This window comes from Triticum aestivum, chromosome 1B (genome assembly GCF_018294505.1).
Source record: "Triticum aestivum cultivar Chinese Spring chromosome 1B, IWGSC CS RefSeq v2.1, whole genome shotgun sequence".
NCBI lineage: Eukaryota > Viridiplantae > Streptophyta > Magnoliopsida > Poales > Poaceae > Triticum > Triticum aestivum.
The window spans coordinates 587464025-587479828 of record NC_057795.1 but is presented as its reverse complement, the minus strand read 5'-3'; the positions used below and the strand labels follow the sequence as shown (position 1 = coordinate 587479828).

The 15804-nt window shown below is 47.0% G+C and overlaps 1 protein-coding gene across 1 annotated transcript; it reads left to right on the top strand.

Moving 5' to 3' along the window:
• Positions 1-14841: 14841 nt before the first annotated feature.
• On the top strand, positions 14842-15466 carry LOC123096267 (uncharacterized). Its single transcript, XM_044517956.1, has one exon. The coding sequence runs from the start codon at positions 14948-14950 to the stop codon at positions 15302-15304; it is 357 nt and encodes a 118-aa protein (XP_044373891.1). The 5' UTR covers positions 14842-14947; the 3' UTR covers positions 15305-15466.
• The last annotated feature ends 338 nt before the right edge of the window (positions 15467-15804 follow it).

Here is a 15804-nt window from a genome sequence, read left to right as displayed (position 1 = left end):
TAGACTTTGACAAATAGGCCATACCCCGCGCTACTACTATGGCAGACGATTAGCAGTAGCGCGTGTTTTTAACCCTCGCTACTACTAAGTTGATAGCAGTAGCGCGGGTTTATAACCATCGCTACTACTATGGCATGGTCCAGGGGTCACTTAGTAGTAGCGAGGGTTAAAACCCCGCGCTACTACTATGGCATATCCCGGGGGGCACAGTAGAGACCGCTTAGTAGTAGCGAGGGTTACAAACCCGCGCTGCTGCTATCAACTTAGTAGTAGCGAGGTTTAAAAACCTGCGCTGCTAGTAAGTAGCAGTAGCGAGGGTTTTTAAAAACCCTCGCTGCTACTAAGATTCTGTGTATAGGCTTTTCCCTAGTAGTGCATGAGCTCGTCGTGAGAACTTTGGACAACCGTCACATTTACTGACTAGATCCTCCGCATCAGCATGAGCCGTCAGCCAGTAGAAACCATGACGGAAAGCTTTGGCTACAAGAGATTTTGACCCGGCATGATGGCCACAATCCCCTTCATGGATCTCACGAAGTATTTCTTGGCCTTCTGCAGGTGACACACAACGTTGAAACGCCCCAGTGACACTTAGGTGATGTAACTCGCCGTTAACAATCGTCATAGATTTGGAGCGCCTGACGATTTGTCTTGCCAAGGTCTCGTCCTCAGGTAATTCTCCTCGGGTCATATAAGCCAAATATGGCACTGTCCAATACGGGATAATGTGAAGAGCTGCCACCAGCTGTGCCTCCGGGTCTGGCACCGCTAGTTCTTCCTTGGTAGGCACCTTGACAGAAGGGTTATGTAAAATATCGAGAAAGGTGTTAGGTGGTACCGGCTTATGTTGAGATCCCAGCCGGCTTAAAGCATCATCCGCCTCATTCTTCCTTCGATCAATGTGCTCCACTTGATAACCCTTGAAGTGACCAGCCACAGCATCTACTTCACGATGATAAGCCGCCATAAGGGGATCCTTGGAATCCCACTTGCCTGACACATGTTGAGCCACGAGATCTGAGTCGCCCAAGCACCTTACCCGGCATAAGTTCATCTCTTTTGCCATCCGGAGACCGTGGAGTAAGGCCTCGTACTCAGCTGCATTGTTAGTACACGGAAACATAAGCCGGAGTATATAACAAAATTTGTCACCTCAAGGGGAAGTTAAAACAACTCCAGCCCCTGAGCCTTCTAGCTGCCTGGACCCGTCAAAGTGAATAGTCCAATATGTGTTATCTGGCTTCTCCTCAGGGGCCTGTAACTCTGTCCAATCATTGATAAAGTCCACCAAAGCCTGAGACTTAATAGCAGTACATGGCATATACTTCAAATCATGAGGCCCAAGCTCGATGGCCCACTTGGCGACTCGTCCTGTGGCCTCCCTATTCTGGATGATATCTCCCAAAGGGGCAGAACTTACCATAGTTATAGGATGACTTTGAAAGTACTGTTTCAACTTCCGGTTGGCCATAAACACTCCGTAAACGAGTTTCTGCCAATGCGGATACCTTTGTTTAGATTCAATGAGCACCTCACTGATGTAGTAAACCGGCCGTTGAACCGGATGCTTCTTGCCAGTTTCCTTACGCTCCACCACGATGGCAACACTGACAGCTCGTGAATTGGCAGCCACATATAACAGCAACGACTCTTTATTAATGGGAGCCGCAAGAACCGGTGGTTCAAACAACTGTCTCTTCAAGTCTTCAAAGGCAGCATCAGCAGCATCACTCCAGACAAAAGTGTCTGTTTTCTTCATCATCTGATACAGTGGTAGGGCCTTCACACCTAACCGGCTTATGAATCGGCTTAAAGCGGCAACACGACCTGCCAATTGCTGAACATCATTGATGCACGCCGGTTTAGCCAGAGAGGTAATTGCCTTAATCTTCTCCGGATTAGCTTCAATGCCTCTGTTTGATACCAGAAAACTCAAAAGCTTGCCTGTAGGTACACCAAATACACACTTGACCGGGTTAAGCATCATTTTATAAACCCGGAGATTATCAAAGGTTTCTTCCAAGTTGTATATTAAGGTTTCATTCTCTCTGGACTTCACCACAATGTCATCTACATAAGCATGAACATTACGCCCGATTTGATCGTGTAGACAGTTCTGCACACATCGCTGATAAGTTGCCTGAGAACTCTTGAGTCCAAACGGCATAGATACATAACAGAAGGCCCCAAATGGAGTGATGAAAGACGTCTTCTCCTGGTCCTTAACTGTCATTTTGATCTGATGATAACCAGAGTAAGCATCCAAAAATCTCAAATGTTCACAACCCGTCGTAGCATCAATGATTTGATCAATACGGGGGAGAGCAAAGGGATCAGCCGGACAAGCCTTGTTTAAGTCTGTGTAGTCCACACACATCCGCGAGGTGCCGTTCTTCTTGAGGACAAGCACCGGGTTAGCCAACCACTCCGGGTGAAAAACTTCAATAATAAACCCGGCCGCTAAGAGCCGGGCGACTTCCTCTCCAATAGCTTTCCGTCTCTCTTCGTTAAAACGCCGAAGAAACTGCCTGACCGGCTTATACTTTGGATCAATATTGAGAGTGTGCTCAGCGAGTTCCCTCGGTACACCCGGCATGTCAGAAGGTTTCCATGCAAAGATGTCCCGGTTCTCACGGATAAACTCGATGAGCGCGCTTTCCTATTTGGGATCCAAATTGCTGCTGATGCTGAACTGCTTAGAAGGGTCACCTGGGGTAAAGTCAACAAGCTTCGTCTCAGTGGCCGATTTAAACTTCAACGCCGGGTCGTGCTATGTAGTTGGTTTCTTCAGGGAGGTCATATCTGCTGGGTCAACATTATCTTGATAAAATTTGAGCTCTTCCGCCGCACAGGCAGACTCAGCATAAGCCGCGTCGCCTTCTTCACATTCCAATGCCACCTTCCGACTTCCATGCACAGTGATGGTGTCCTTGTGACCCGACATCTTGAGCTGTAAATAAACATAACACGGTCGTGCCATGAACTTAGCATAAGCCGACCGCCCAAACAGGGCATGATATGGGCTTCTGACTTTGACCACCTCAAACGTCAATTTCTCAGCCCTGGAGTCATACTCATCTCCAAAGGCCACCTACAGCTCAATCTTGCCAACTTGGTAAGCCGACTTACCAGGAACCACTCCATGGAAAACAGTGTTGGATGTCCTCAGATTCTTATCAGTTAACCCCATGCGTCGAAAGGTCTCGTAATAGAGGATATTGATGCTACTACCTCCGTCCATGAGTACCTTAGTGAATTTATATCCACCAACCTGAGGTGCTACCACCAAGGCCAACTGGCCCAGATTATCGACTCGTGAAGGGTGATCTTCTCTGCTCCATACAATGGGCTGTTCTGACCACCTCAAATAATGAGGAACTGTTGGCTCAACAGAATTCACGGCCCTCTTATGAACCTTCTGGTCACGTTTGCATAAGCTAGTGGTAAACACACGGTACTGCCCACCGTTCAACTGCTTTGGATTGCTTTGGTAACCCGACTGCTGCTGCTGCTGCTCTCCTTGACCAGATTGCTGTTGATTATAGCCGCCTTGACGTCCCTGAAAGCCGGAACCTGAACTACCGCCTGGGCCATGAAAACCGCCAGCCCCTGAACCGCCACCAGACCCATTATTGCCATCAAAGGTGTTGGTATTCTTAAACGCTTTCATGATCGCGCAATCTTTCCACAGGTGTGTGGCGGGCCGCTCCCTGGTGCCGTGTCTCGGGCAGGGCTCATTGAGTAGCTGCTCAAGAGATGAGCCTGACCCGCCGGATCGAGGCGGCTTACCCTTACATCTTTGATTGTTACCTTGCGCATTGGCAGTGGCCACAAATTTCGGGTTACCATCCGCCTTACGCTTATTGCTTCCTTGATTCATCGGGTTATGCTGTTGACCCTTTACCTTACCGTCCTTCTTTCCCTTCCCGGTCCTTTCCTCATCAGACGCAGGATCCTTGGTACTATCAGAATCGGCATATTTGACTAAAGCCTCCATCAGCGTACCCATATCATTGCAATCACGCTTAAGGCGCCCCAGTTTCTGCCTCAGCGGCTCAAAACGGCAATTCTTGTCCAACATGAGGACTACAGAGCCGGCATCCATCTTGTCAGATGAATGTATTATCTCCTTGACCCGGCGTACCCAATGAGTCGTAGATTCACCTTCCTCCTGTTTACAATTTGTCAAGTCCACAATTGACATAGACTGCTTACAGGTGTCTTTGAAGTTCTGGATGAAACGACCTTTTAGTTCTGCCCATGAACCAATGGAATTGGTGGCAAACCCTTCAACCAGGACCGGGTTGTTCCATCTAACATCATGGTGAAGTACTTAGCCATTGCCGCGTCGCTGACTTCCAATAACTCCATGGCCATCTCATAACTTTCGATCCAAGCTCCGGGCTGCAGGTCGGCCGTGTAATTTGGCACCTTTCGAGGTCCCTTGAAGTCCTTGGGCAGGCGCACGTTACGCAGAGCTGGTACCAGACAAGGAACACCGCTGGTTCTAGTGGCTACTCCCGCCTCAACAGAAGTCGTTGGATACTCTGAGAAATCTTGATGTGCCGTCTGTTGAGCCGCTAGCTGAGCCGCTAGCTGAGCCGCCTGCTCGTTCTCCTGACATAGTCGGTCTTGCACCGGATTATAGCCACCCGGCTGGTTACGGCGTTGGGCATTGCTTGACAAAGCTTCAGACTCCATGTGCCTGCTGTAACTCGGGCTCCGGTTCTGACGAGGCGGCGCTAACCAAGGCGGAGGTGTTGAATGAATCCTGTCCCGGCTGTAAGAATAGGTCTCTTGCTGAGCTAAGGCCGTCTGGAGAACTTCTCTGACCCTCTGGGTCTCCACTGCTGTGGGGTCATCACCGTCCATCGGAAGAGCCGCCAAACGCGCTGAAGCCGTGATTAAGTTCTCCATGGGGTTGGAGAAGTGACCCGGTGGTATCGGCACATAACGCGGCGGTGCCATGCTCACATGAGGTGGTGCCATCTCCCGAGGCTGAGCCAGCCCTCCTGTTCCGGCTGTCATAAGCTGATTGGCCTCTGGCGGGTTACTTGGGTCGGCTCTTGGTGTAGCAAAAAGAACCCGAGGGTCGTAATTCGGAGGTAAACGGGACTGGGTTTTCTGATGTCTCCTCCTCATCACCTCATTGGACGCATTTAAGCTCATCGTAAGCTGGTAAGCTTCTGACTGTAGCCGCTGCGCCCGGGCGTCTAGAGCCGCCCGCTCTGTGGCTAATCTAGTGTCCTCAGCTGCCAAGGCCTCCTTGGCCTGAGCTATTTCCTCACGCACCCGTGCCACCTCCGCGCCATGCTCATCTTTATCTGCGGGAATAACCGTTGCGGTTAGTAGGGTCATAAGCTTGTCCATGAGATCTATCAGCACCTAAGCCGGCGGGCGCACGGGGCCGCCTGCCCCGGCTGCTCCTAACCCGGACGTTACTGCTGCAGCAGCCGTAGAGTTTCAGTCGGGCTGAGTCCCAGCCATAAAGACTCCTGCCCATCTTGGCGGCTCACAGGGGTCCGGAATACTGGTGCCATTGGAACAGCCCCCGAGCACGCCGTCTTGCACTTGGTACAACAAATCTGTTGAGCCAGCGGACGAATCACCATCTGAGAGGACGGCCATCTCACCACCATCTCCCGATCCTTCAGAGAATTCCTCTCCGTGGATGCAGCCCACAAAGGCATGCTTCATAACAGGTTGGATTTGGGTCTTCCTCGCACGCTGAGCCGTCTCGATGAGGTCGGTGCAGTTGTCCGGCTCAGGGCCCGGCTCACCGATCCGGCCAATGAAGACGTGGATTCCGCCGAAGGGGACCTGGTACCCGTACTCAATTGAGCCGGCGTTGGGACCCCAGCCTTCGTCGTTGATGTAGATCTTGCCGCGACGACTCTTGGTCATCCGGCCCACAACGTATCCCTTGAGCCCTTCGAAGTTGCCCTTCAAGAACTCAAATCCACCATGCGCTGGCCCCATGGTGGGCGCCAACTGTCGTGGAATTGTCACGTCAGATGTCCTCGTGAAATGACTTAGTTGTGGAGCCATCGCAACTAGGAAGCTTGAAGGGGTTAATCGGGACAAAGGACATGAGAGGTTTATACTAGTTCGGCCCCTTACGGTGAAGGTAAGGCCTACGTCTAGTTGGGTTGGTATTGATGTTTCGATGACCAGGGAGCGAGATACGCTATGCTCGGCTCTCGATGAGTTTTTTCTTTTCCTAAGCCGCCAACAGGTCGTCCCCTTATATACACGGGTTGACGCCCTGTGGCTTACAGAGTCCCGGCCGGCTTATAAACAGTGTCCGGCTCGGTGACTAGTTAAGTCTACCTTATGATACAAGTCAAGCCATTATGGCGGTTTACTACAACGGGCCTTAAGTCGCCTGTGGGCCTTAAGCCCTTTATTGAACTGCCATCTTCATGCTTGGTCTTGGGCTTCTCTCTGGTGAATCTTCTTTGCGTAACCCTGCCCCTCCTGGGTGGCTTACACAAATAGTTATATCCCCAACAACTGCCGTTTGGGTCATATTGGTGTAAAACGCATGAAGAAACTCCATACCGATGGACTTTTGGAATCACTTGATTATGAATCTCTTGGTGCTTGCAAACCGTGCCTTATGGGCAAGATGACTAAAACTCCGTTCTCCGAAACTATGGAACGAGCTACTGACTTGTTAGAAATAATACATACCGATGTATGCGGTCCAATGAGTATTGATGCTCGTGGTGGGTATCGTTATTTTCTTACCTTCACAGATGATTTAAGTAGATATGGTTATATCTACTTAATAAAATATAAGTCTGAAACATTTGAAAAGTCCAAAGAATTTCAGAGTGAAGTGGAAAATCATCGTAGCAAGAAAATATAGTTTCTATGATCTGATCGTGGAGAAGAATATTTGAGTTACGAGTTTGGTCTTCATTTGAAACAATGTGGAATAGTTTCACAGTTCACGCCACCTGGAACACCACGATGTAATGGTGTGTCCGAACGTCATAATCGCACTTTATTGGATATGGTGCGATCTATGATGTCTCTTATTGATTTACCACTATCGCTTTGGGGTTATGCATTAGAGACATCAGCATTCATGTTAAATAGGGCACCATCAAAATCCGTTGAGACGACGCCTTATGAACTGTGGTTTGGCAAGAAACCAAAGTTGTCGTTTCTTAAAGTTTGGGGTTGCGATGCTTATGTGAAAAAGTTTCAACCTGATAACCTCGAACCCAAATCGGAGAACTGCGTCTTCATAGGATACCCAAAGAAAACTGTTGGGTACACCTTCTATCACAAGATCCGAATGCAAGATGTTCGTTGCTAAGAATGGATCATTTCTAGAGAAGGAGTTTCTCTCGAAAGAAGTGAGTGGGAGGAAAGTAGAACTTGATGAGGTAATTGTACCTTCTCCTGAATTGGAAAGTAGTTCATCACAGAAATCAGCTCTAGTGATTCCTACACCAATTAGTGAGGAAGCTAATGCTGATAATCATGAAACTTTAGATCAAGTTACTACAGAACCTCCTAGGTCTTCAAGAGTATGGTCTTCACCAGAGTGGCACAGTAATCCTATTCTGAAAGTCATGTTACTAGACCATGATGAACCTACGAACTATGAGGAAGCGATGATGAGCCCAGATTCCACGAAATGGCTTGAGGCCATAAAATCTGAGATGGGATCCATGTATGAGAAAAAAGTGTGGACTTTGGTGGACTTGCCCGATGGTCGGCAAGCCATATTAAATAAATGGATCTTCAAGAGGAAGACGGACACTGATAGTAGTGTTACTATCTACAAAGCTTGACTTGTCGCAAAAAGGTTTTTGACAAGTTCAAAGTGTTGACTACAATGAGATTTTCTCAACTGTAGCGATGCTTAAATCCGTCCGAATCATGTTAGCCGTTGCCATATTTTATGAAATCAGGCAAATGGATGTCAAAACTACATTCCTTAAATGGATATTTCTTAAAGAAGAGTTGTATATGATGCAACCGGAAGGTTTTGTTGATCCAAAGGGAGCTAACAAAGTGTGCAAGCTCCAGTGATCCATTTATGGACTGGTGCAAGCCTCTCAGAGTTGGAATAAACGCTTTGATAGTGTGATCAAAGCATATGGTTTTATATAGACTTTTGGAGAAGCCTGTATTTACAAGAAAGTGAGTGGGAGCTCTGTAGCATTTCTAATATTACATGTGGATGGCATATTGTTGATTGGAAATGATATAGAATTTCTGGATAGCATAAAGGGATATTTGAATAAGGGTTTTTTCAATGAAAGACCTCGGTGAAGCTGCTTACATATTTGGAATCAAGATCTATAGAGATAGATCAAGACGCTTAATTGGACTTTCACAAAGCATATACCTTGGTAAAGTTTTGAAGAAGTTCAAAATTGATAAGTCAAAGAAAGGGTTCTTTCCTGTATTACAAGGCATAAAGTTGAGTAAGACTCAAAGCCCGACCACGGCAGAAAATAGAAAGAGAATGAAAGTCATTCCCTATGCCACAGTCATAGGTTCTATAAAGTATGTTGTGCTGTGTACCAGACCTATTGTGTACCCTGCCCTGAGTTTGGCAAGGGAGTACAATTTTGATCGAGGAGTAGATCACTGGACATCGGTCAAAATTATCCTTAGTGAGGCCTAAGGAAATATTTCTCGATTATGGAGGTGATGAAAGAGCTCGTCGTAAAGAGTTACATCGATGCAAGCTTTTACACCGATCCAGATGACTCGAAGTCTCAAATCTGGATATATATTGAAAGTGGGAGCAATTAGCTAGAGTAGCTCAGTGCAGAGCATTGTAGACATATAATATTTGCAAAATGCATACGGCTCTGAATGTGACAGACCCATTGACTAAACTTCTCTCATGAGCAAAACATGATCACACCTAGTACTCTTTGGGTGTTAATCACATAGCGATGTGAACCAGATTATTGACTCTAGTAAACCCTTTGGGTGTTGGTCACATGATGATGTGAACTATGGGTGTTAATCACATACAAATGTGAATATTTGTGTTAAATCACATGGTGATGTGAACTAGATTATTGACTCTAGTGCAAGTGGGAGACTGAAGGAAATATGCCCTAGAGGCAATAATAAAGTTATTATTTATTTCCTTAATTCATGATAAATGTTTATTATTCATGCTAGAATTGTATTAACCGGAAACTTAGTACATGTGTGAATACATAGACAAAACTTATAGTCCCTAGTATGCCTCTACTTGACTATCCCGTTGATCAAAGATGGTTATGTTTCCTAACCATAGACATGTGTTGTCATTTGATGAACGGGATCACATCATTAGGAGAATGATGTGATGGACATGACCCATCCGTTAGGTTAGCATTATGATCGTGTTAGTTTCATTGCTACTGCTTTCTTCATGACTTATACAAGTTCCTCAGACTATGAGATTATGCAACTCCCGAATACCGGAGGAACACTTTGTGTGCTACCAAACATCACAACGTGAAAGAGTGATTATAAAGGTGCTCTACAGGTGTCTCCGAAGGTGTTTGTTGGGTTGGCATAGATCGAGATTAGGATTTGTCACTCCGTGTTTCGGAGAGGTATCTTTGGGCCCACTCGATAATACTCATCACTATAAGCCTTGCAAGGATTGTGACTAATGAGTTAGTTGCGGGATGAAATATTACAGTACGAGTAAAGAGACTTGCCGGTAATGAGATTGAACTAGGTATGATGATACCGATGATCGAATCTAGGGCAAGTAACATACCGATGACAAAGGGAACAACGTATGCTGTTATGCTGTTTGACCGATAAAGATCTTCGTAGAATATATAGGAACCAATATGAGCATCCAGGTTCCGCTATTGGTTATTGACCGGAAGTGAGTCTCGGTCATGTCTACATAGTTCTCGAACCCGTAGGGTCGGCACGCTTAATGTTCGATGACGATTGGTATTATGAGTTTATGTGTTTTGATGTACCGAAGATAGTTCGGAGTCCCGGATGAGATCACAGACGTGATGAGGAGTCTCGAAATGGTCGAGACGTAAAGATCGATATATTGGAAGGCTATATTCGGACATCGGAAAGGTTCCGAGTGATTCGTGTATTTTTTAGAGTACCGAAGAGTTAGGGAATTCGTAATGGGCCTTAATGGGCCATACGAGAAAGGAGAGAAAGGCCTCAAGGGTTGGTGCGCCCCTTCCCTATGGACTGGTCCGGATTGTACTAGGGAAGGGGGGCGCCCCCTTCCTTCCTTCTCCTTTTCCCTTGCCCTTTTTCCTATTCCATGTGGGAGGTGGAATCCTACTAGGACTAGGAAGTCCTAGTAGGACTCTGCACTTTGGGCGCGCCCTATGAGGGCCGGCCTCCTCCTCCCTCCATCCTTTGTATAAGTGGCCAGGGGGCACCCCATAGACACACAAGTTGATCATTGATCTCTTAGCCGTGTGCGGTGCCCCCTCCATCATAATCCACCTCGGTCATATAGTTGCGGTGCTTAGGCGAAGCCCTGCGTCGGTAGCTTCATCGTCATCGTCATCACGCCGTCGTGCTGACAAAACTCTCCCTCGACACTCTGCTGGATCGTGAGTTCGTGGGACGTCACGGAGCCGAACGTGTGCAGATCGCGGAGGTGCCGTGCTTTCAGTACTAAGATCGGTCGGATCGTGAAGACGTACGCGTTGTCATAACGTTTCCGCTTACGATCTACGAGGGTACGTGGACAACACTCTCCCCTCTCGTTGCTATGCATCACCATGATCTTGCGTGTGCGTATGAAATTTTTGAAATTACTGCGTTCCCCAACATATATGACCCGAGTAATGCCATGGATCTAAAGTAACTATTCTAGATATATGAAGATGAAATTTACTTATATCTGAGACTCCAACTGATTGCAAATAGTCAATCGGAGTCTCGGGGGCTACACCAAGTGGGTGCACTAACTGTGCCCCCACTGGAAAAAAGATCAACAAACACCTCACTCGGTTGTCAAGTTTATAAAAAGCCATCGTAATGAAATTGAACGAAACTTACATCAACACTTACTTAGATATTTGCTTTCAAAACTTCACTCGAATTGAGCATGTCCTTCATTGGAATTCTTCAACGAATGCCTTGTGGCGTGTCCGATCTGTGCGTGCGCCAATCTTAATGCGGTGACACATGATAATAGTGACGGCCACACCTTTCGCTCCAACGCACACCCGTAAGCAAACGACATAATACGTTTGCTCCCCATGGCAAATTGAGGGAACAACACAAGCAGTGTCTTATCCCTTACCTCCTCCCTCAAAATCACATCCGGATGGCAAATTATTTTATCTAAAGCAAGGTAAGTTATGTGTGTAGCATGTCAGTTTCCTCTGATGTAACATGGCAATTCCTGAAACATATGTGACATTTGTCTCTGGTGCAACATGGCAGTTCCCTCTTATGTAAGATGGCAATTCTTGAATATGTGTGGCAATTTGTTTTGTTGTAGCCTAACGTTATTCTCTGTTGTACCATGACATTTGTCCATGTTGTAGCATGTCAATCCATAGAGATATGTGGCAACTTTGTTTATTGTAGGATGATAATTTTTTTTGCTGCAGCATGACAATCCTCTTCCGCCAACATGGCAATTCGTGATTAGGTTGGAAAATTTCTCTCATATAACTTGCCGATTATTTTATGGTGTTTCACGACAATCCCTGAACACATGAGAACTTCTCCTACTATATTTCTTCTCTAATTAGCACAGAAAATCTCTTTGTTATAACATGGAAATCCGTTGGCTGGAGGAGGGAAAAGGTGTAGAAGAGGGCGGGGGTGTGGTGTGAGGGGAGGGAGGGTTTTATGGTCTGGCAGTGGGCCCTTTGCATGCTTGTGGTTGTTCGCTCGTGTGATCCTACCAGAGCAAATGGCGTTGTTCGCTCGCGTGAGACTCCCAAAGCAAACGATTGTTCGCGCCAGGGACACAAGGAAGAGCACATTTTTCGAGTTGGATGCTTTGCATGAATTACACATGTACTTTTTCTCGCACAGAAGGTACACATGTACTGGCAGCACCTGACACGCGCGTGTGCATATGCATATATAGCTATGATCAAACTAAACTAAACAAAACTTGACGAGGAAATTGGATTCAAACCGTCTCTATCCAAAGATTTAACCGTACAAGTAAAATTGCTCCTAAGATTGACCGAATTGAAAACTGATACAACCATACCCTATGAATTCCCACATCGGAAGCCTACCATAGAATTCTTTGTGTGAGTAGGTTGAGATCGGATGGTTGGCGGTGTTGGTGGATTATGGTATTGAGCATGTTCTCCAAGTGAAAACCTATGATTTAACTTTCTAGCTAGTTCAAGTTATCTGAGTATCTCAGACGTGATGTACTTGTTAAAGGTGGTGTCTCGAAGCTTTCATATTGGAGGTGATAGCAGACATCACCCTTTTGGTTTGACATGACAACATCAACATAAGGGTGGTTATTTATCCTTTAAGGTGTTGTGTTTAGATGTCACGCTCTTTGTTAAGTCTCATGTTGTTATGCCTACGGATTATAGTCCACAAGATGATATGTTTGTGGTTGGATAGAGGTGATGCTCAAGCAAGGATTGTCCAAAGTGGAGGGGCTCGGGTTTTCTCTTTAGTTCTTATATACTCCGAAGTGGTTGGAGTAGGTTGATTTGTTTGGTGTTGATGTTTTGGCATTATTTTCACCATATTATGATTTTGTGCATCCCGAGTGTGCTGAGGGCAGCGATTTTACCTTCCTTCTGGGAGAAGCTTATTTGTTCTTGAGATGCAAGTGTGGTTAACTGCTAACTCAAGATTTGGGTCGTTATCCTGCTTCATTTTTGGTGTTGTGGGGGAGGTGTATTTTTGAAAAAGAAAGGGTTTGCTTAAAGAGAAGCTTGGGAATCACATCTTTCCCGGCTTATTTCCAAACAATAGGGGAGGGGAAGAGCTTACAAATTGAGGTGGGCATATATTTTGAGTTCTCATTTGGCTTGTTCTTAGTTCTACCCACAAGCTTAAAAAAACTGGCCGAGGTGGGATAGCTTATTATACTAATAGTTTTCTAAATTTGATTAATTATCATTCAGATGGAGAATCAACTTGTGGTTACATGGTTAGAAGGTCGTAGCTTCAGCCCACCAGAGATCAAACCCCATGTTTGATACATGTGTGTTTCGTAAAGACGGAATATTCTTTTAGTGAGAGGTTGTTTCTTTTGTTGTGAGACGGCGTGGGTACGATTTTGCAGCGCATGCAGTCCCACCCCCATCGATGGACTGGAAGTACACTGGATCCAACTCCCTTCATCAGCAGAAGAGACAAGCGCCAGACAAGCTAGGGTACGGTTGGTGTAGAACTTCCAAAAAATGAAGATATTACTAGCACTGGGCAGTCCTGGTCCTGCACTGCACCACCTTTCGTCAAGGCCAAACGAAGCTAATCAAGGACAATCACGACGGCCATGAACACGCATGCAACTTTCGGTTACACGTTACACGTTAGCAACATGCTGCTGCGGTTGCAGGACATAAATTCCGTATGATCCTCATTCTCCAGTTGGGTGTAACCACCGGATCTGATCCGCACTCGCGTCGTGCCCTCGATATGTATTCCTCATTTATTCCGTCAGTCCGTGAAGTGGACTGGCTTGTCTGATAAAACAACTAGACCTGGACGAATGGGCTGATATTCATAGCAGCAAATATGTGGTATTTCTTTGGTACTTGTACAACCGTTCCCTATTATAAGATGTTTCTAAAAACAAACATGAAAACACGTCTATATACATCTGAAAATAGTTAGAACATCTTATAATTCGGAAGGGATGGAGTATTATTTTTCTTCAGTGAGTGCTACAGATTCATCGCCCTTGTGAAAACCTACATTCACCACTATTTAGTTAACCAGACATGCTAGACTTAGGGACGTATTCCCGCAGGATTTCGGTTACGGATGCACGGAAGAGTTGTGGTTGGAGAAGATTAAGGTGGAGAGGCCCCACCAGCGAAAATCAAGGGGGGTTGATTGGCGAGAGAGCAGTCCGTGAAGCCAGTCCGTACTAGAATGACGTAAGTGTAGCATTTTTGTTAATTAACAATTTTTTTTCCCTTCCCTTGGATGTTGTGGGGCTGTGCACCTGTGTCCGAGTGATTCTGAGTAGAGGAGTACAAACTTTAGTGGGTGTAGTTGGTGCTGGTAGCACTTGGCTACAATGATACAGTGCTACCAGTGCAATTGTGTTCTAGCAGCTGTATGTGTACCGTGGGATCAGTCTGCGTGGGATAGTATGCAGCTGCTAGCAATGATCCTCGATTCGTTGCAAGGCCATATATTGCAGTGGTCCTCTCACTAATGATACGTTTGAGGTTTTAAACTCGTGTCATGATTGCAGCTCATGATGTGGTGGCTAGCTTTCCAGCAAGGAGGCCAAAAAAACAAGTGGCCACCTTCAAGTTCAGAACAAATACTCATGAGTTAGTACGTGTGCACACTTTTGAAAATTCAAATTTGGGCAAGGAATAGTCACAATACAAAGTTCATGACAAATAAAATTGAAAACATGTGATTCACTTTAAAAGAGGTTTCCAATTGTGTAATTCTTGGGGCACATGGCCCATGGTGAAATTGTTGTGAGCACCTAGTAAACGTGGACAGTGGTAGTTAAAAAGAAGTGCTATTCAGCCGAACCCAAAGACAAAATAATTTAAACTTCCGAATTTTTAAGTGGTGACAGAAATTTGGAACCATCCCTTGTCATGGCATCCCCCTTTGTCTCTTCCCTCCTAATCCAACCCTCCCTGACACCTTTTTTTCAGTATATAACCTTATCAAAACCCCTCACTCACATTCAGCTGAGACCTCAGACTCACTCACACACAGCTCTGCCTCAGCGGCTCTGCCACAGCAGCGCCTCTGTCTCTCGCTAGCAGTGCTACCCGAGACGTACATGGAGATGGACAGTGAGCCGTCGACGCCGAGCCAATCCTCCTACTTCACCGGCTGCATGGCCTCCCCGGCGTGGCTGCCGGCCGTGCACCGGAGCCCCGGGCGGTTCCACCTCCTGTCGCGCGAGGGCGGACGCGACAGCGGGCGGCGGGCGTGGAGGCGGCTGCTCAGGCGGCTGGTGAGGAAGAGCGCCTGCTGCCCCAGCCCCAGGGCGCCGCCCCCCATGATCACCTTCCAGTACGACGCCGCCAGCTACGCCAAGAACTTCGACGAAGGCCGCCGGCCCTCCTCCGCCTCCGCCGCCGCCGACAAGCCGGCCGCCGGCCAGCTGATCGACCCTGCCGAGCGCCTCAGATGACTCCTTGATTTTCCTCTGATTTTCCTTGTCGTCGGTTCGCGCGTAGCTGTTGTTCCTGGGTGGCGGTAGTTGCGACGTCGGTTTCCATGTCTCGGCGGAAAATCGCTGCTTGTACAGAAGATGCAGACTGTTCTTGTCGAAATGTGACTCCCTCTCGAGTCTCGTCTCGTCTCGTATCTCCTTGTCTTCGTGTGATGATCCGATCGAACGAACGAGTTGTCACCACGCGCGCGTACGAACCGGGTGGTGTGACTGGCCGTGTGAACAGTGGCCAAATTGGCCGTCAATTTCCGTTTCGTCCTTGACGAATCACAAGGACGGACGCATCGCTGCTGCTCGGGACGACGAACTCGGCGCACTCGCCGAGCAGGTAGTGCAGTAGAGCGCACTCATCGACCGTCGGCAAGGGGGGAATCGATTCGATGGGTAGGGAAGGGAAAGAGATGCGCTAATCAATTTGGCCGGTGGAGCCAGGAATAATGTGACGTTTTTTTTAAGAG